This window comes from Arvicanthis niloticus, chromosome 4 (genome assembly GCF_011762505.2).
Source record: "Arvicanthis niloticus isolate mArvNil1 chromosome 4, mArvNil1.pat.X, whole genome shotgun sequence".
Classification (NCBI taxonomy): domain Eukaryota; kingdom Metazoa; phylum Chordata; class Mammalia; order Rodentia; family Muridae; genus Arvicanthis; species Arvicanthis niloticus.
This window is the reverse complement of record NC_047661.1, coordinates 83,898,747-83,921,540: the sequence shown is the minus strand read 5'-3', so window position 1 is coordinate 83,921,540 and position 22,794 is coordinate 83,898,747. Positions and strand designations below refer to the sequence as shown.

Genomic DNA, 22,794 nt, shown 5'->3' with positions numbered 1-22,794 from the left:
AAATCATTAATTTCAGGGATGCACGGTATGTAGCTCAGATTGTAGAGAGCTACTTACCATGCTCATAGCCCTAAGAATTCAAGGTCATTAACAACACAGTGAATTCCAGAATGCCTGGGCTACATGAGATCTTGTCTCAAAAACAAAATATCCCAAATCATTAATCTCCAGTGCCAGGCAACATAAAAACACATTTTTATAACAAACATATTTTAAGAAAATCAAATAGAATTTGCTTTAACGTGAGCTAATATAAAAAGATACCAGAAAAAGAAGATAAAATGGTAATGACCAAAAATGTAGATTTAGTCAGGCATGGTGACACATGCCTATAGTTCTAGACACTCTGAAGGCTGAGGCTTACAAACCCCTGAACCCATGAGTTTATGACCAGCCCTGGCAACAAAATGAGACCCATTTCTAAAAACAACAATGAAAGAAGGGGAGCGGGAGAGGAGAAATGGGATAGGAAGATGGAGAAATAATAATAATTTGCATGTTTTCTTATGTGGCTTTGCCTTATTAAGAAGCAAGACAAACACATTTCATCAGCTTTTACTTTATATTGTCATAGATCTGACAGTTTATAATGCCAAAATGTTCTGTTCTAAACAACAGTTTGCCAGTACCAGGAATTGGAAACATTTCCCCCTCTTTTTGTGGTTCACACACACATGATGTACCAATTGCATATTCTAATTATTTAAATGACATCCAACTATCATTTATACTCCAATTACGATGGGAAAACTCATTTTGAGCTTATTAGCCTCCAAATGTAAAGAGGTAGGCTTTCCCACTGTGACCTCTCTTTAGTGATGACACTGTTCACAATCAGAGGGAATAATATCCACTTCTTACTGTGAAGAAACAACTCTAAACAGTTAATATATGTTAAACACATTTACCCCCAACCAAACCCATGTAGCACTATTTCTTACTTTACAACTAAGATTAGAGAAGGTTGCATAACTTACACGAGGTTGCATAGACAGTAAGTGTCAGGGCTGGGAGCAGGGCAAAGCAGTTTGGTTTCGGAGTCTTGCTCATAACCGTTCTACAGTGCTGCCACCTCTCCAGCCGGATAAGGCAGCGTGCTATCCTGGTGTTCCAATCCCTCACATTGGTGACCAGAATAAGAGGTTGTGGTGGTGGAACAAGGCTTCTTGAGCTTTAAAAGTATATGCAAGATAAGTTGGGGACCGTGTTAAGACTCAGACTCTGATGCAGGAAGGCTGCAGTGAAGTCTGAGCCTACACTGATTTAACAAGCTCCTAGAGGAGGATGCTGTTCCTCGTGCATAGACCATACTTTATGAAGTGGTGAAGAGCTAGGACACGAGTCTCTAGTTCCTTGCTGCGTGTCATCTGTCAAAGCATTTAAGAGTTGTATATTGTAAGGGGCAGACTGCCCATTCTCAATTATTTTCCATTGACTCTTATATAGGACCTGACTTTAGACTAGCTGCATGCCACATACTGATGTGCAAGTCTCATCAGTAAGTATGTGGCTTTTAGAAATCTAAAAATATACATGTAATAGCCATAGGGATAAAATGTGGCTATAAAAGTTCACTGTCAGCAAGCTTTTAAATATTATATTATCACCAACTATACAAATAAAATATAGTATATAATGTTTATTGTCTAGCAACTAAAATAATAATATATTAGTACTTGTGGTCTAAAAAAAAAAGGAAGCTTCTACTTTAAAATATGCAATTTTTCATTCTCGAGTCTCTGCCAAGAATGCTAAGGAACTCGCGCTATGTAACCTTAATGCTCTCCTGGTGCCATTAGTGACCTCTTCAGCGAAGGCCACTACTATATAAACATTGATGGATAGAGGAGAGTACACTCTACTCTCTGTGTGAGCCAGAACGTCGACTGCTCCATCTTTGTTCCAGATTGCAGGTCTCCTGCTCTATTTCTTCCCCTTCCTACCCCATTGTCTTGAGAAAAACTCAAGAACCCATCTCTCTCATTGCCGGTCTAAACCTTTTATATATGTGGGTTAAGTGCCTCTCCACTTCTTTTCTTCTTCTCCTCTAAGTGGATAGGATCCCCTTTCTGGTCCGTTTGTCCACGCCCCCTCACACAGTGAGGTCATGTCAGTCTGACACATACTTATTCCCCATCAGTACCACTACAAGCAACAGTAAAAGTCATTACCAAGCCTCCTTTCCTCATTAAGAGGAAATGGAATAGTCAGTCTGCAACCCACACATCTACACTCCATGAGCAGCAGTGGGAAGTCATTTGTCTTGGAGCCTGACTCAAAATCAAATTTGTACTCAGACTCTAGGCCTAGAGCCAGCGACATCGTAACACATTGCACAGGTGACCTTCAAGGAAAAGGGGAGCCAGTGTCCATCACACTGGTGCCATAGAGCCAACAAATCTGTAAGGCACAAAATAAACTATTCTTTTTTTTTTTTTTTTTTTTTTTTACTGTTGTTCCCCCCAACACACCCATCCTAACACCCCCACCCCCACCCCCAGATAGGGTTTCTCCATGTAGCTCTGGCTGTTCAGGAACTCACTATGTAGATCAGGCTGGCCATGAACTCAATAGAGATCTGCCTGCCTCTGCCTCCTAAGTGCTGGGATTAAAGGCGTGCAATACCATGGCCTGGCTCAGAATAAACAATTCTTATGACAGAAAAAGAAACTATAAAAAAAAAAAAAAAACCCAAAGAGTTATAATGGAATAAATGAATAAATATAGAAATATTATATATATATATAATTTCTATTCTTCACATAAATATAGAAAATATACTACTGAATATTTGGGAATATAACAAAACAGCACTTTCTTTTAGATCCTAGGATATAAAAGGGCCATATGTTTTTATTTATTTGCTTATGTTTAATTTATGATTATTGTGTTTGTAGGACCCTGGAGACACATTCGTTATGGCATGTGTGTGAAAGTGAAAGAACAGCTTTGTGGACTTGGTTCTCTCCCACCTCATATGGGTCCAAACTTAGATTGCTTAGATTAGGTTTAACAATAAGTACTTTACCTGCTGAAACATCTTGCCACCCCCTCAACAATTGCATATAAAATATGCAAGTTATTAAAATGAAAAAAATATTAAACGAAAACCCTTTTGGTGATATGAATAACACATTTATATAGAAGAATAAATAGGGATACCACTTTAAATATCAGTCCTCAGACAGGCAATAGTGCTGCTTGCCTTTAATCCCAGCATTGGGAAGCAGAGGCAAGTGGATCTCTGAATTTGAAGTCAGCCTGGTCTACAGAATGAGTTCCACGACAGCTAGCACTAGACAACACAGAGAAATCTTGCCTCAAAATAAATTAAATAGACAGACAGACAGATAGACAGAGAGACAGACAGAAAATCAGTCCTCAGTCAAGAAACAGGAAAGCAGTTCAAAATTGAAGGGCTTGAATTAAAATAAAGGCTGACACACAGTCTATACTTAAGGCCAGAACCAGAAAGGGTCAACAAAAGGATGAAGATACAAAAACCAGGAGAACCTTTGAGCTAAGAAGCACATGCCACACACAGGGAAATGTCCCATCTGTGCCTTCCATGTACTTATTCCCCACCATAGTTTTGCTTGAGTTAAAAATCAACAAATGTTTTGAACTCATGACATCATTTAAATGAAAAAACCAAAGTTTTGTTTACAAAATTAGTAGTTTTTAAATAACAAAGAAAATACACTAATAATAAAGAAAAACTGTCTCATTCTTTAGTTGGTAAGGAATGTTGTATTAATCACCAAGAATAATCACAAAGGCCAACTTTATAATGTTATAGCATTGTACTCTTAAACTTGTAAGCAACAGAAGTCAGTCCACATCAGCAGAAGTTGTGTTTGACATATTTACGGCAGAAGCTTTACAATCAGTTCTTGCTGTTTACACGTGTCTTTCACTGTCCTGTGGGTTAGCACTGACAGATCGGAGGCGCTTCCCTGCGTGGTTTATAAATACTCCACACAAGTCCTTGAGACCATACTCACAGCTTTAGCAAAGACACCCATGACTTCAGGAAACTGGTGTGTGAGAAACGCTATCATTGCTGTAGAAGAACAGAGTCCTGCTGTGAAGTGGATGAAAAATGGAAGCTCCTTCTTTGGATAAACAGAGACATGATGGAAAGCTGCAAGGGAAAAGAGGGAAGAGGGAAAGAGGGAGTTTTATTTCAACATAAACCAATCTTAATATTTTACAATTAAATCTAGCTTTGAAAACATGGTCAAAAAGAATAAGAACAAAGCTAAAAGCAACCTATTCTCTTTATCCCCATAATCAGATGACTGTACTGGGGTCTGGGAACAGGATGGCATCGTGGGAAAGAACATGGACTATAAAGTCATGCTGAGGTGGTTTTGAAAAAAAAAAAAAAAAAGCCTGTCCCTTATTAGCTGTGGACTAAACCCTGTAGAAGTTGCTATGGAGTTGTTATGATGAATAGTATAAGCACTTAATAAATGTGAGTTGTTATTAATTCTTGTTCTTTGAAAGCTCAGCAAGTAGTGTGGAGATAAAGAGATAGATACGTCTTGGAGGATTTCCCAGAATCACTGCTTAATCATTTTACCCAGTTATTGCTATGTTTTATGTGTGATGCTTCACCAAGTCCCATGAAAACAGAATAGAAAACCAACTAGTAAATGAAGTGCTTTGACTTACTGTATCACATTTATACACCTAAGTATTATTTTTTTTTATTGTTTGAGAGTCTAATTACCAATTTTATTGAAGTTCTTATATAGTATTCAAAGTACTTGTATAACTGTTGAAGTAATTATTTAAAACGGCCGCTGGTCAAGCCAACTATCTAAGCTATGGCCATGTTCTGTGGCCAGAGGCCACGTGCATGCCGCAGCTAGAAACTGCCAGCCAGAAATACCAGCCCTACCACCCACGAGACGCCAGAGTGAGAGATGGCTCTGCCAATCTTCCACGCTGTCTCTGTAAGGCTGGGCATTGCCCAGACCATCCCACCAACCACGTAGGCCCAGTAGGAAAATGAGACTCTAATGCTTAAATTATCCAAAGGCTTATATACTTAGTAATGATCAGTAACAAGCTGCCTTTACAATCAGAGGTGTAACCCAATACCCAACCTAGATATACCAACTACCTTTGACTGCTACAGACACGTGAACATCAGTCTCCATGTGCCCGTCTCTCATCTCTCTCCCTCTCCTAGCTCCTCCTCTTCCTCTCCTTACTCCTCCCACCTTAGCTCCTCCTACATATAACAATAATCTAGAGCTAAGCCTTTTAGAGTGTCTAATGCACAGTAGGTGCTCAATAAATTTCCTTTAAACTGAATGTTATGTGAAGACTTCATTAGTCAGTAAGTCGACTGCTAGGACACTGACCCAAGAATTCCTAATGTAATATCCTGTAGCAGTAAGGAATGACTAATTCCATGCTGAACCAAGGTCAGCTATAAATTTCACTTTTAAAAAAAATATAACAATTAACAGAGAAGGTTATACCCAAGTGTCCTTTAATAGCTACAATATTTTATACATCTTATGTTATACTCAGAAAGCATACAGCAAAAACTAAATGCATTTTAAAAATTCAGAAGATTTCAAGAGCCTTGAGCCATATTTCATGTAAAAGCATACTAGGACTGAACTTTGTCAATGCTGAAAGCATTAGAAATGGTCAGTGGTACTCTTTTAGCACCCAAAGGACTAGCAATCCTTTCTGCCCTATCCCTCATTTATAAGAGGCTGACTTCCTCCATGAAACAAAGAGAAATAAACTCTGGTATTTCAGAAGGCAAGGAATAAGACAGTAAAATTAATATTAGCTAAACCCTAAAGCACTTTATGGTTTTTAAAGTTCTCATTTAATTGTTGAAATAACCTGATGACAGATATTATTTTCATGTTGTAAGAAAGAAGACTGCACAACTTTAATAAGAAAACTTCCTAAAATAATAGACTTTTATATTGTAGAAGAGACCTAATTATTTCTTTTTGGACTGGTTTCTGTAGATTCACTTGTCAGTCAATGTTTGGCTAATACATCAGTGTAATGGATGACTGACTAGTACAGAAACACTCCCTTGGAACGAAAGTTCAAATTTCATCACTGGCTTGTAAAGAAAAATTTATCAGGAGGCATAAAAAATGACAAAATAGCTATATGAACCAGGGGGAATAGTTCAAGTCTCAACTTATGAGTCTATAAGAAAATTCCAGAAAGCTTTAAGTTATATCAAGGTTGAAGGAGAATTAAAAACAAAAACCATTAAGTACTCCTGGCTATTAGAGTTTGACATTATTGAAAAGTTGTTCATTCTACCACAGTCAAAAACAGAAAAATAAACTGCAAAAACATATATTACAATCAAATAAAACCCTTCAGCTTATCCCTCTATGTCTGTGTCCTGGACCTTGCATCCTGTATGGAGTTAAAACTTAATGATAGCTCATCAAAAAAAAACCTAACTGGGAGCTGGAGAGATGGCTCAAGGGCTAAAAGCACTGCTGTTTTTCCAGAGGACCCAGGCTCAATTCCCAGCACCCACATGGCAGCTCACAACCATCTGCAACTCCAGTTCCAAGAGATCTGATGTTCTCTTCTGGCCTCTTTGGGTATCAGGCATTCATGAACACAAACACACATACACACAAAAAATAAATTAAAAATTTAGAAATTTTTACTACAAAAAAACCCTTGTCTGATTTTGTAGCTTCTGATTCTGACATAAGAAATATTAATATACAAAGCTGGCCTTCAATAATAAAATATAAAGAAAGGCATTCTTTTAGTATAAGTGTATTATCCTACTACAATAAAATAGTTTTTTGTTGTTGTTATTTCATTGTATTTTTTGAGACAAGGCCTTGCTGTATGTAACCCAGGTTGATCTCAAACTCAAAGTCCTCACTCCCCAGCCTCCCAAAGGGATAGGATTACAGTAATCGCTACCGTGCTCAGGAATAACACACTTTTATATTAATTAATTATAAAATGATTTTCTTTGCCTTAAAATCTGTTTAAAGTGTAAAAACAGTAGCTAATCCCACCCTAAGAAAGCAAATGTATTTTCTCTTTCTAATGAGCTCCTAATCGCCAAAGTCAGTAGATTCTCAGTACTTCCTCTCTGGAAAGTTTCTTCCCCTTGAGTTTTGAGGATATCTATTTCTCACCTGACTACTCCTACACTAAATCCTACATGCTTTCTCGATATCAGCCCTTTAGAACATTTGTATCCTCTTGGTTCCAGTCTTAGGTTTCTCCTCACATATCCAGTGCCACCCTGGAGTATCAGCCTTGTAAAGGACTCCTTTGCTTATCTAGAAATGATGACTCCTGGGTCTCTTTTTGTGAGATACAGAGTAAGAAATGTCAGGGTCCCTGACAATTCTATTCAAATAACCTGGCATACAACTATCTGGACTAGGCATAAACACTTAGATAAAATAGAAGCTCTCAGAGAGATGAGGGGCTGGTAAGATGGTTTAGTTAAACACTTGCTGTACAAGCATGAGCACCTCTAAGGTCAGAGTCCCAGCACTCACACAAAGCACCAAATGTCACACGCCTACACTTCTAGAGCTAGGAAGGCACACTCAGGTAGATCTGTGGTGCTCACTGGCCAGCACCATCACTGAATCTGAGCCCCAGATTTAGTGAAAGACCCTGTTGAAAAAAATTAGATGGAAAGCCATCAAAGAGGACATCCAGTATTGAGCTGGATCTGGCTTCCACATGCACATACATACAACAATGTGAACATATAAACACATGCATGGAGCTGGAGAGATGAGTCAGCATTTAGGAGTGTTTGCTGCTCTTTCAGAGGGCCTCAGTTCTCAACAGCCACATGAAACAGCTCATAACTTCCTATACTATATCTCCAAAATTCTTTTCTAGCTTTTGTGGGCACCTGCACACACACACCTGTGCATCTACAGACACATAAAAAAAAATAAAACAAAAAAAAATTAAGATAAAAAACACTATGGTATTTGTCCTTTCAAAAATTTATGTGTCAGAAATTAGATGCCTTGGGGTGGCAATACTATGAGGTCAAACCTTTAAGAGATGGGTCTAATAGGAGATCCTTGGTCTATCAGGAAGGACTGTGGGAAGTAAGCCTGCCTTTCTTTCTCTATCTTCCTCTGTCTTTCTGATTCAAGATAGAGTCACTTGCTCATTTACACACATGCTTCTGCCCTTGTTATCCACATCACTGGCTGATCTGCCAAGGGGAAGCCCCTACTGACATCCTGAGCTTCACCCTGTATACTCTGAGCCTCAAAACCCAAGCTCTATAATCTTCTTCACAAACTCTGTGTCATGTATTTCATTATAGTAACAAAAAAGACGACTAATAGGGCACACTGCCTTCAATCCCAGCATTCAGAGGCAGGTGGATTTCTGTGAGTTCAAGGCCTCCCTGATCTACCTACTGAGTTCCAGGCCAGGCTTACATAGTGAGACCCTGTCTCAAAAGCAAACACACACACACACACACACACACACACACACACACACACACACACGAGACTAATCCTGGGAAGGCTCAATGCCCTAGTGTAGGGGAATGCCAGGGCAGGGAGGTGGGAATGGTGGGTGGGTAGGTGAGAACCCTCATAGAAGCAGAGGGAGGAAAGAGAGGGTAGGGGGTTTCCAGAAGGGAAACTGGGAAAGGGGATAACATTTGAAATGTAAATAAATAAAATATCCAATTAAAAAAAAAGAAAATAAAGATTTAGGCAAGAAGAAACAAACAAAAACCAAAAAATGAGACTAACAAACAAAAAGGTGACTAAAACAGAAACCAATCTAAAACTAACCCAAACAATTAACTGTAAGTTGAAGAAGATGGTAATATGTACTTACTAGGCAACAGCTCTCTATCTGCAGTCTCTGTGCAGCTGGGGTAAGGGTAAAACAGATGTCCTTTCTCTAACGGGTATGGAATCATTCTAAAAGCTAAGAAAAAAAAAGACAATAGCATTCAAATTTATCTCATTTACCATCTATGCTATAAATCAAACCTATTCTGCAGATATTTTATAATTTTTTTCACATAGTATTTTCTTTTCCTGGAGAAATATTTCTGATGAAATAAAGTGAACAGAACAACACATAGGAGAAGAATGCACAGAGAAAGACTAGATCTACTAAGAGAATAGAGAGTGGTCCAGTCTGAGGCTGAAGGGGATGAATGCTACAGTGTAACACTGGCTGGGTCCTTCTTTGCCTCAGCCTCCTCATCACAATCATGGACTTAACTCCTTAAGTATAAATCCTGCTTCCTATAGGAATCTCCAAAAAGTTGTAATGTAGATAATTGTGGCTTTGAAGCTAAAAGAGTTATTGCTGGCTTAGTTCTCCACCTATGAGGCACACTAAGGTCTTCTGCAAGAATGTGTAGACATACACCCATACACATAAAACAAATTAAGTTTGAAAAAAAAAAAAAAGAAAGACTATTCAGTTCTGGCTCAGAGATGGTAAATGTCTTTTGTCCAGCATCATTTCAACAATCAGTGCTAACATAAGGAAATCATTCATCAAGATGTATGAACTGCAGCATAAGTTATACACTTGGTGAAAAGGCCTCAAGGACCAGCAGAACACCCAGCAGTAGAGACATATAAGAAATGAATGAGAAAGTCCCTGGCTTTGAGTACCTTGTAATCAATTGGAAGAAACCCAACTACTCACAGGCATTCAACTCCTCAACTGCATAATTTCAATTTGATTGAGCTCTCTACTGTCAATGCCAAGCACAGGGTATGACTGTTGTTAATAAGTGGCTAATACAGAGATTCCCAAACTCCTGGTTCACAGAGAATGATGTCTTCATGTCGTGGTGGTGGTGGTGGTCATGGTAGCCACTGAGTGCAGAGCCTCAAGCACACTAAGCTTGTACTTTATCAGGGGCCTTAGTAAATATGACTTACTAACTAGTGGGTCCAAACAACTTTAAAAATCTATGTTCTATGAACTCAGAAATATGAAAAACTATATATAAATTGAAACATTTTATTATTATTTCATTTTAAAGTAATCATATTTTCAACAGGCTTAGGTAGTTTCAAGCTATAGTGTCAACTACTTGGGAGGCCACAGTAGGAAAACTACACAAGTGTAAGTTTAGTGTTGTCTGAGTGGGAATATGAATAGATCCATCTCAAAACAAAACATTTCTTACTAATGAAATATATTTAGGAACCCTTTGGACCCTGTGCAATTTTTCAGCCTTGGGTCTAGATCAGACACCACCATCCTTATTTCCTGCTCCACAGTGACTCCACCCATGCTCCTTCTTTCAGTCCTAGCAGCTAACAAAATGAAAACTGCAGGATCATGAAGATCCTGAACAGAGAGGGACCTAATGCTGAAACTGAGCTCTCCCTGAGTTAACAGTTTGAGTGGTATTTGATAGATGCTGAGTGCTTCCACTAATGACAGATAGCAGAGTTCTACTAGAGCAATCACAAGAACTGTCTGCCTGGAATGGCCTTTACTAGGTACCTCTGGGATCTAGCACTGTCCACTAGAGTGATAAACAGGGGAAGGAAGGAGGTGGGTAAAGGAAAGGCTCTCCTAGCATTGCACATCTACAAGATGTTTTTCAATTATGACCATAGGTTTATATGTGCAGTTTTCATAACATTCTTGGATGATCAATGTGTGGTCAAAAGGAAAAAGTGCAACAATAAATTAGCCAGCTTGTTTGCCTATTATAATGCAAAGAAACACTTTTTAGACATAGAATGAAGTTGTAGACCAGCCAGTGAGATCCTTCCTCAAAAGAAGAGGAGGAAGACAAAGGGGAGAGGGGTCAGCAGCTACAGAGTAAGTGTTAGGCCAGCCAAAGGGAGACTCTGTCTCAAAAGAAAAACCACAAAACAAAACCCAAACAAAAAACTACTGCCGCATGCTACAACACACATGAACGTTGTCACTATTATGTTAGATAAAACAAGAAAAAGCTGAAGTACCTATAATCATTAGTCAGAACCCAGAGCACTGATGAGAAGACAAGAATGAAGATCACTATGCATACAGGACTTTAGTCTGAGAAAAGGAAAAGGCTCTGGAGACAAACCTGATGACGGATGCTCAGCAGCGTGAACACTAACAATGCTATTGAACTGGACACAGAACAACTACGGTGGTAAACTTTATGCAATGACTGTATTACCACAACTACAAACTGAAGCCAGGTATGGTGGTACAGGCTTACAGTTCTAGTACTTGGAAGGTGGACACAGGAATCAGAAATTTAAGATCATTCTTAGTTACACAATAATAAGCTCAAAGCCTGTCTGAACCACATGAGACTCTGACGGAGAGGGAGAGAGAGATAAAATGAATAGAGTTGCTAAACTGGATAGTTTTTATTGTCAACTTGGCACAAACAAGGGTCACCTGAGAAGAGGAAACCTCAATTGAGGAATTGCCTCCATCAGACTGGCCAATGGGCATGTCTGTAAGACACTATCACATGGCTACCTGATGTAGGAGGGCCTAGCCCACTGTGAGTGGTATCACCCCTGGGTAGGTGGGTCTCTGTTGTGTGATAAAGCAAACTGAGCAAGTCAGAGGAAGCAACCCAATAAAATGTCTGTTCTTCTATGGTTTCTGCATGAAGCTCTTGCCTTGAGTTTCTGATTTGACTTCCCTTAATGATGAACTGTAAGCTGTAAGATGAAAGAAACCCTTTCCTCCTCAGGTTGCTATTGGCTATAGTGTTTACCATAGTGACAGAAAACAAACCAGGACAGTTGCTATCAGTTATTAGAAAAATAATTCATGTTATTCACATCTGAAAACAAAACAAAAAACAGACTACTTTTTAATTTTAATTTTTAAAAGGTGTATGTATATGAATGCTTGGCCTGCATGAATATGTGTCTATCAGTGTGTGTCTGGGGTCAGTGGAGATTGGGAGAGGGCAATGGATTCCCTAGAACTGGACTTAAGAGTGGATGCTGGGAACCAAACCCAGGTCCTCTCCAAGAGCAACAAATGCTCCATGTCATCACTCCTGTCCCATTAACCAGATGTCTTGTTTTTCTTTGTCTTAGAACAGGACTGCGTGCACAGCTCAGTGATACAGCATGTGCTATCAGTGTAATTACAGATTTAGTTTCAACCTCCCTCACTTCATCACAAAAATAAACCAAATCAACCAACCAACCAACCAACTATGGACAATAACAAATGTAAACACATTTTAAAAGCTTATAAACTAAAAGGAATACATTTTCATTTTTTCTTATTACAAATATTCAACTTAGCAAAATACCTGAACAGCTCTTTATTCTGCTGTTCCTAAATGTGACATCAATATACATTTTAAGTTATTTCTTCTAAAAATATAATGCCATGGAGATCATTTGAAACCACAGAATCTCATTTTAAAAGACTGCAGAAGGATGCAATGACTATTAAGACAGAGATTAGCATTACATCTGGCAAGGAATACTTACTGCCTTCCCATGTACACTGCAAGAGATTCAGAGCACCTTCTATTCGCTTCCAGTGCTGCAGATGAAAGAAAGCATAGGCAATTGCTTCGCTATCTCCTCGCTTCAGAATGTGTTCTGGAGGTAAGATTAAACTTTTCATCTCTAGTAAGTACTGCAAAACAACACATCCATGCCAAGAAATTAAAACTGTGCTAAAAGAAAACACACACAAAACATTTACTCAAATGTGACAAATTGGTTTAAGCACATACACATTAAACTTGATAAAATGACATGCAGTTCCAACTGAAAATCTGTTTAAAGTACTTATAATACTTGCAAACCTTTAAAGAATTGTCCTATGGGTAAAAACAAAGTGACAAACAGCTTATGTGACCTTGCAAAATACAAATGGAAAGTTAAACTGAGAGATAACGTAAGATCGAATATTTTGATATCTAATTCATATAGCATAGAATTAGATTATCTAAAATATAGAATTCAATGTGGTTTTTTTTTTTTTTTTTTTTTATTAAAAAACATGGTCACAGTTGATTTTTCTCATTCCCTCAGGGGGACACTGAACCTCTGAGCTCATTCTCATCGTCTCATTTTGAGCCAAGCAGTAACCTAATTTCTGTCCCCATAACTGCCTATTCTGAACATTTTATACAGATGAAAAAATGTTATCCAAATACTGTTATAATAATATATAATATGTGGAAACTTGTGACTGGCTTCTTTCATTTAGCGGTTCATGTAGGTCACAGTACATATAGGTACCTATAGGTACATACTTTAGAGTCAAATACACCATGTTACTTATGTAGTCATTGGCTGCTAAACATGCATCCTTTCCACTTTTTGGATTTGAGAAATAATAATACTGGCTTGGGTATGTAAATCAGTTGGTAGAGTGCTTGCCTAGCATGCAATAAAGCCTTGGGATTTTATATCTAGCATACACCAAATATGGTGGTGTACACCTGTAATCCTAATATTTAGGAGGTGGAAGCAGAAGGATTAGACTTCAATTTTAACCTTGACTACACTATGAGTTCAAGGCCAGGTGGCATACATGAGAACCTGTCTCAAAAACAAAACACAAATCAGAAAAGGCAATCAAGAAACAAAAACAAATAATAAATGTTAAGAATTTATAGATATACAAGCTTTGAGGCAAATATGTCTATTTCGCGTGGGTAAACACCCTGGAGTAGTAATGCTGAGATATACAATAACTATATGTTGATGGAGTTGATATTTAAAGATGATCAGGATATGGGTAATCACACTGGGAGTGAGCAGACATGGGAACAGAAGACACATTCAAAGCACAGGCCCATTATAAGCACAGGCACTGTACCAGAAAGCACAGAACATCACATATTTAAGGCACAGGTGAAGTGCCCATTATAAATTCTTTTTCACATATGAGACCAAATTTTACCTCATACCATTCATTCATTCATTCATTCATTCATTCATTTATTCATGGACGGTGTCTTACTATGTAACCCAGGTTAGCTTCAAACTTGTAAATCTTCTCCTTCAGCCTCTTAAGGGCTAGGATTATAGATATGCACCACCATGCTCAGCTTATCACAAACTCTTGAAGAAAGCACTCTATAACCTATAACAAAGCATGGTGCTTGGGTTCAGCTCAGCGGTGAAGCGCTTGTTTGGCATGCTCAAGGCTCTAGCTCAATCTTCCGCATGTCAAAAACCAGAAACACAAAAGCAGATGCTAAAATCAATATAGTCATGATTATTACATTAACCAACTTCATGACTTTTGTTAAGAAAGGTATAAAGTAGCCACTGGTGCATCGGATCTAATAGTAAGTGGAAGACTTTAAAAAAACTTAAAATTTTAGTTAGTTAAATTTCCTCCTAACACTGAGGTCTATTCACTTCCTTTCCAACAGGCTTGGAACACGTAAGTAATTTGCTGCTAAACGGTGTGTCATGAAGTCCAAATCCTACAGTTATTATATAAAGTAAAAAAAATATGTAAAGTGTAAAGAGGTTGTCTCAAAAGATTTAGTCGCACATTCTAAGGTGTATAATATAGAGAATTGAAGTTATAGTTCTTAAGCTTTCTTATAAGCATTAAGATCCAGAAAGACTCTTAAAAATAAAAAAAAAAAAGCTGTAAGGATTTCAAATCTTCAGTCTTAAGTAGTGACTATTACATACTCACTGTACTAATCCATCTAAAATGCTATTTTCTTTGTTGATGCAGTGTGCCTCTCCGTGCTTATTGCCCGTCTTTAATTACTCCTGCTCTTGATGTCTCTGGCTCCTCAAGTGTAAGAATGCAGTCTGCTCATCAATTTATTTTAGCAGATGCCACAAACTATGAGATTATTTACTAATCCAGTTTGGGGACTTAACGTTTCCCATTCAGTTTCTTAAAAGGAATGCAGCAGAGGTTGTGTCCTGGTCAGGGAAAGCCCATTTGCTGCCTGGCTGGGTTCGCTCTCCTCAGTGCCCTGGGCCTATATTCAGGAGGGTAATATTCTTTCTAATCCTCTCTAATCCTGGCCCATTTTTTTGAAACACAGTAAAAGATCACTCACACCAGGCGGCTGTGGGAAAATGGACTCCACTGGCTGACCTCTGACACGATTCCTCACGCTCCTTGCAAGTGCACTAAGAGCTTCTTCAGTAGGAAGCATAGACAGTATAATTACAGTGGGAGGGCACTGGAAGACTAGGTCCAGCTCCAGAGAAGAACTGTTTCATTCTTAAATCAGTACCCTTTTCATTTAGAATGTGAAAGTTCTAAACAAAGTTTACAACATGGTATTTAGTGTGAGTACATGTAGATAAAGATATTTGGTTAATATTATATCAATTTAATATGGTCAGAAAATGTTTTTTGAACAGCAACTATATACCTATATCTTCACTATATTCTCAGTGTCAACGCACAGTACATAAATATGACACACTCAATAGAAAATTACAATTCAGAAACTTATATCTTAAAAGTTGATTTGTATTTTGTTTCAGTTTGGGGGTCAATATTGGCTCAAGTTAATTATTCATAAAAATTTCCCTCGACAGGGGATTTAGCTTAGTGGTGCTTGCCTACCACACATAAGGTCATAGAATCAATACCCAGTGTCACAAAGAATTAAAAGGATACACTGAACCTTTCCTTATACTCCTGATGTTTTATTTTCATGTCATACCTTCCAGCAAAAATCCTTTTTACTTTTCCCAGAACACATGTGTGCGTGTGTGTGTGTGTGTGCATGTATGTGTGTGAGTGTGTGTGTGTGCATGTGTGTGTGCATGTATGTGTGTGTGTGCGTGTGCATGTGTGTGTGCATGTATGTGTGTGTGTGTGTGTGTGTGTGTGTGTGTGTGTGTGTGTGTGTGAGTGTGCATGTATGTGTGTGTGAAAGACTGAGAATGAAACCCAGGACACCATGCATGTTGCAGAATAACTCTTACCACTGAGCTAAATCCTCAGCCTAAATATCCTTTTCAATTTGACTTTAAAGTAAAACATTTTTTTTTCAGTTTCTACCGAATAAAATTTGGCTCCTAAAATATAAGGAAAAAAGTACCTGGTGCTAGGGAGTTAGCTCAGTGATGTTAAAGCACTTACTACTCTTTCAAAGGTCTGGGGTTTGATTCCCAGCACTCACAGGGCAGCTCACAAGCATCTGTAACTTCACTTCCAGATAATCAAAGGTTGTTTTAGTCTTTGTGGATATCAGGAATGCATATGATACACATATTTCCATACAGGAATAACACTCATAAAACAAAAATCAATAACTCTTGTTTCTAATGTACTTAGTGGGCCTGGCAGACAGCACAATATAGATCATGTCCTCAACATGTGTCAGGCCTTGGCAAGCGTGCACTTAAAATAAGATATAACACTATTAGAATACTTATTTTATGCTCTCCAGAAATGACTGTTCAGGAATTTCTGCTATGCAGTGTAGGCTGTAAGTTAATGCACAGCAGAAACTCTATCTTTCATACTTTCCTACAGTATCCAGCACATGCTACTGAACAAAAACTGAAATGAACTCCGGTGATCTGATATATACAACACAATGTTTTCAAACTCATATGTTAGTTTTTACTCAGAGACATTTTGTAAATGTGTGTGTGAGCATGTGTGTGCACATGTGTGTGACTGTGGAGGCTAGAGATCAATTCTAGATGTCTTCTATCACTCCTTATTTGCAAAATGTTTATTTATTGTTGTAGCTACTATTATTATTAAGTAGCAGCAGCAGCAGTCTGTGTGTGTGCGTGCATGTGCATGAGCACACATGCATGCCTGGAGGTCAGAGAGCAACTTGTGGGGTTGATTTTCCTTCCACCTTTACATGGGCTCTGGGGTTGTCAAGCTTGCATCATCAGCAAGTACCTTTACCTATGAGACCATTTCACTGGCCTCATCAACTTATTTTTTGAGACAGGGTTTTTCATTGAGCCTGGAGCTCACTGTTTTGGCTAGAGTAACTGGCCAGGGATCTCCATAGGCCCGCCTGTCTCTGTTACACTTGACTGCCAGGCTGGAGTTACAGATATAAGCCACCACAGCTGGCTTTAGCATGGGTGCTGGGGAAAAGAACTCAGGTCTCTGTGGTTGTGCAGTTAGCACTTGACCCAATGAATCATCACCTCAGCTCTGTCAAAGGCATTTTCTAACTCTAGAGAAACAAAACCAAAACAAACCATAAAAAAAAAAGAAAGAAAGAAAGAAAGAAAGAAAGAAAGAAAGAAAGAAAGAAAGCCATCCAGCTACCTAGACTTCACTTTTATAAGGAGAATAAAGTGAAAAACTGAAAGATGGTTTTATTTTAGTCTTTTTCTGCTTAGAAAAGTACATGTGTAATATATAAAACCACAGGTATTAACAGAGCTATACAATAAAAAAGTTTCTTGTTTGAAGAATAAAAGAAAATATAAAGATAATTATTTGTCCACCTAGATTCCTTTTCATGCATAGAACATGTTTCATTGTGATGCTAGAGGCCAAACACAGGACCATGCACATGTTAACAAGCACACAGTAACTAAGCTATGCTCCTAGCTCCTGTATGTACTATATTGACTGTTGGATCAAACTGTTGTGCAACTTATTTCTTAATTCATACAGTAATATCTCCCCCCCCACCTCTTTTTGATACAGGGTTTCTCTGTGCAGCCTTGACTGTCCTAGATGTAGACCAGGTTGGCCTCAAACTCAGAGATCTACCTGTTCCTGCCTCCAGAGTGCTGGAATCAAAGGTATGTATCACCACCAGTCTGTTTCATACAATAATCTTACATATCTCTTCCTCCCTCTATACAGAACCAACATCCATAATATACAATTACTCATTAAAATTGAACTCTTTACTAATATGTAAAGAAATAACATCATGCTAGGATTATGCTAATGGACTTAAAAGTAAAATATATCATTACCTAAAGCTTGTAAAAACTTAAGGAAATGGCTTAAAATGTTAATGGGAATAAAATGTTAATCTCTACAATTTTTTTCTGTGTTTTTTGTTTTTTAAGAGTTTCTTTGTGTAGCCCTGGCTGTCCTCTTACTCAGAGTTCGCCTGACTCTGCCTCCTGAGTGCTGAGCCTAAAGGTGTGCACCAACACCACTCAGCCTGATGTCTAAAATTTAAAAACATAACATATATCTATTAACCAATATTTATTAAGTACTATATCTTAGGTAGAGCACTGACATAAAATCAAGGCTAAGACAAAAGGTTATTTTATTTTTTAAGATAGTTTTCTGCAATGTATGAGAACTATGTTTTTTTAAATGTTTATTTGTGTGTTGTGCCTGCATGTCTATCTGTGTACCACATGTATGCCTGGTGCCTTCAGAGGGCAGAAGAAGTATCAGATCCTCTGAAACTAAAGTTATGGATAGTTGTGAGTCGCCATATAAATGTGGGAACCAGACCAGGTCTTCTGGGAGAGCAACAAGTGCTCTTAACGGCTGATCCAGCTCTCTAATCCCCAGGAGGGACCTCGTCTTACCAACAGGGAACAGAGGCATTAAAAACAGGCCCCTCTGCCATAATATGACTAGGGTGCTGAAGGAGAACTATATTGTATTCATTAGTTTATGCCATTCTGACCAAAAACCTGACAGAAGCAACTTAAGGGAACAGAGGTTTATTGTGGCTCATGATTTGGGGGATACAGTCTATCATGGCAGAGAGGACATGATGGCTGAATCATCAGAGTCCACAATGGGGGAGACTATGAAGTGGCTTGCTACATCTTAAAGGACTAGCAAGCAGAGGGTTCGAGCCAGAAGTAAAGCCAGCCTAGATTCCCTATGTCTGTCAGTTAGGCCTCATTTCATGTTCAGAAGGTTTCATAACCTCCCAAATAATGTTACTAGCTAGGGAACAAATGCTCAAACATATAAGCCTGGGGGAGGTTGTTTCACATTCTAACAATAACATTCCTCGCTTGGCCCCTACAGGCTCACGGCCATCCCATAATAAAAACTACACTCATTACAATTTCAAAAGCCTCCATAGTCTTATAATTCTAACACTATTCAAAAGCCCCAAATCTGCTTTAAGACTTAAAACTATGTTTTAAATATGAGGCTTTAAAAAAAAAAAACAATTTATACAGACTTCCAATATACAATGGCACAGATGAAACAGTCTTATTCAGGATAGGAGGATAACAAGGAAAAACCAGACGAAAGCAAGACTGACACCCCACAGCAAACACCAACACTTCAGTACCATTTGCAGTGTCTATAGTTCATGGTGCATCATCTGAATTCCAACAGCCTTGGGTGGACCCACGACATACCTACTATCTACAGCACACGTGGCCACTCTCTTGGGTCAGTCCACTCAGTGCCTAAAGCATTCTTTGATAGATATCTCATGTTTCTGGCATCTGGGTCTTTACGTCAACCTAAGCTTCACTTCCACAGCATCACACATTAGTTCTGCGGGCTTCTCTATGGAATTAGATCCTGCTCCGTATTGCCTAACTTTGGAGGTTTTCTGGAACCTTGTGTTGTATACTTCACTCTCGTGTTCTGCATGCCTGCAAAAGCAGCAACACAGGGATGATGCCAAGTTTTGCTGCCTGTTTGAGAGGCAGCCTCAAACTAAACCTGTTAGACAATGGCTGCATACCTGTGAGGGCTCTGCACACCTGTGAGGCCGACCAGGAGAAACATTTCCCTAGATAGCTGTCTTCAGCACAGCATGCCGAAGGCTGTCGTTTCAGAAACTCTTCCTTCACAGTTTCTAAAATGGTCTCCAGCTGCCAGGTGGTGGTGGTGCATGCTTTTAATCCCAACAGTTGAGGCAGGAGAGAACAGATCTCTGAGTTGGAGGCCACCCTGGTCTACAGAGTGAGTTCTAGAACAGCCAGGGCTACACAGAGAAACCCTGTCTCATCTCCAGTGCACACCTTAGACACTTTGATGTGTAGGGTCTTGCCCAGAACAAAGTGTAAAACCTTTTTTCAAGGTGCTGATTTCTTTAACAATTATAGTGGCCACTTTGTCCTCACTGGCCTTGTATGCAACCTTAAGTTCAAGTTCCTTTTCTAGCTAAAATGCATAGTTTTTCATACTTTTCTGCTCTAATCTCTGCTTTCTTCACTGTGAATCTGAATACAGACACACACACACACACACACACACACACACACACACACACACACGGACATGAGTGGAGGTCAGAGGATAATTTGTAGAAACTAGTTCTCTTTCCACCATGTGTATTCTGGGGAATTAAATTCAAGTCATCATATCTGACAGCCAGTGTCTTTACCCAGTGTGCCGTTTTGTCAGCCCTAGTCTATTACTTAATTCAGTCGCACTCAAATTTTCAGGACATGGGCAGATTGCAGCCAGATCTATTGCCAGAAACTTAACAAGAAGAGTCCTAGTCCTTATTCCCCACTGAAAGTTGGTGAGTTTAGCCTTTCTGGTCTGCATTTCTAGGTACTCTGATCTCCAGAGCTCCTATCAGAATGGCTCATTAAGCTCTACTTATGGCATTCTAAAGTGTCTCTATTCATAGCGCCAACTCTTCCACATTCTTTCTACAAACCAACTGTAAATACATGGTCAGGTCTATCACAGCAACAATTCACTCTAGTATCAGTTTTCTTTATTAGTTCATATCACCATGACCAAAATACCTGAAAGAAGCAACTTAATGGAGGGGTATCCTTTGACTCTCAGCATGAGGTATATAATCTATTACTGCAGGGAAGGCAGAGTGGTTGATATGGCTGGTCCAGTTGAAGCAAGAGACTGAGATGTGATTTGTTGCATCTCAGAACAGGAAGGAGAGAGCTTGAGCTGAACACAAAGCCAGCCTAGACCCCTCAAAGTCCTATATTTGCCATCTAGACCCCATGGCCAAAATATTCAGTAACCTCCCAATACAGTACCACCAGCTATGGACCAAGTGCTCATATTTAAATAAGAGTCTGTGAAGAATATTTCATATTTAAACCAGAACACAGGCTTCAGCTTAGCAAACTAACAAAAACTCTTTTGAAAATAAGACAGTGTGTGATTGAGAGCTTAGAGAATGGCAGATGGAGGAGACATTGAATATACGAACAATTGTAGGGAGATGTAAGACTCAACCAATCCAGGAACAGTGATGAGATAAGAAGCAAGGCAGGTGGTAGGAAAGCTGAAGATACTGGAAGATACAGACTGTACTGGAGATACAGACCGTGAAGAGCTGCCATCACTGTAATACTAAAGGGCTGGCTCTCACTCTATAAACAACAGGGAATCCACACAAGTCTTAAAGCAAAGTGAGATTTGCTAGTTGGGTAGAAAACTGGCAATATAGTAGAGAGGGGCTCATAGCAGGAAGATCAATAGGGAATCTGACTAGCCACTCACACAAGAAAGGGTGATGTTTTTAGATTACTTCTCCAAGTTTAGAAATTCAAAGAAAACACTGGGAAATTGTGTGAAATACATTGCCTTTGGGAAAATGAGGCAGGACAGCCACGAGTATGAGGCTAACCTCAGACTCTTCAGCAAATTCAAGGCCATCTTAAACTACATAGTAAGACCCTGTCTTGGGGGTGGGGAGAGGACAAGAATATAAATGTCCGATAATATACAATAAGCAGAAATAATGGTTAATTCCAGAAAAGTGAAGCTAACTAAATAATGAATTTTTTTATTTTTATTTTAGAAACTTTTGAAATACTTGACATTTAAAAAACCCCTTTGCTTCAGAAATAACATTTATCCATTTATTGATTGATTCATTTATGTTTTGTTTTGTTTTCAAGACAGGGTTTCTCTGTATAGTCCTGGCTGTACTGGAACTCACTTTGTACACCAGGCTGGCCTGGAACTCAGAGATTTGCCTGCCTCTGTCTCCCAAGAGCTTTTTAAAAGTAAGAAGTGAAAGTGCACAACAGCTGATGAGAGCGGCAGTGCCTAGATCTGAAGACTTTTTAAAGGTTAAAATATGCTAGTCCTTCGGGAAGGGCAGAGAGAAAAGTTAGTGTAAGAAAGCCAGGCATAGGGACACTCTACTCACACTCAGGAGGCTGAGGTCAGGGCACTGTGGTGAGTGTGAGGCCAGCCTGGTATATACTGTATATCCACCATCACCATTATCGTCACAAAAAACAAAGCATTAATGAAAGGGATAACAAAGCCATAAATCAAAATGAAGAAATAAGAAGAAAAAAATACTTTAAAATACATTAAAAAACTTAGTTTGAATATCTGAAATACTTCTATAGGATGAAAATACAAGTCTGAAAATGAGAAGCAAAACAGCATTAAAAGATATAGATTTGGAAATTATCAACAAATAAAATATAGCTGGACGTGAACCAAAGCCAGCATCCAGTATGTGCTGCTGTCCCTCCTACATGACCTCAGAATAACCCAATTGTGTTGGTAATAAATGAGAGAAATGCCTGGTACCAATCTAGTTTCTAAATACCTACTCTGGTTCCTTACTTTTCACTACACATATCAATGTTAAAGCCACTCTGGAAGCTATAATTAAAGGCATAATGATGTATGGTCAGGCGCTTGCTCTCTGTCCCTCTCCCCCTCTTTTCGGTGCTGAGGTTCGAACCCAGGCCTTTCTGCATGGATGGTTTTCTTTAAGAGTCTAAAACCATACCTAAGCTTACACTCAAATTCACTTTAATTTTCAACTGCTTTGATCTTTATAATTTATCCTTAGATTACTCTTTTCTATTAGTTTGTAAATCTTACAACAGCTTTTGACCAAAAGCAATATAATTCTGACCCGAAGTAATGATAATGCTTTATAATCTTCCTCTTAAAGGCAGAGGTTAAAGAAAAATC

General features: G+C 38.7%; 1 protein-coding gene across 3 annotated transcripts in view; it reads right to left on the bottom strand.

Moving 5' to 3' along the window:
* Positions 1-3,117: 3,117 nt before the first annotated feature.
* Positions 3,118-22,794, bottom strand: part of St7l (suppression of tumorigenicity 7 like) — a 61,979-nt gene continuing 42,302 nt past the window's right edge. The window contains exons 12-14 of one of the 3 annotated variants that reach the window (XM_034499569.2): positions 12,474-12,624; positions 8,866-8,958; positions 3,118-4,144 (exon numbers count right to left, since the gene is read on the bottom strand). In XM_034499569.2, the coding sequence (XP_034355460.1) occupies positions 3,966-4,144; positions 8,866-8,958; positions 12,474-12,624 (423 nt within the window). In that variant the 3' untranslated portion in view covers positions 3,118-3,965. The remainder of the gene's footprint in view (positions 4,145-8,865; positions 8,959-12,473; positions 12,625-22,794) is intronic. The other 2 variants (XM_034499571.2, XM_034499572.2) reach the window with 2 other exon arrangements.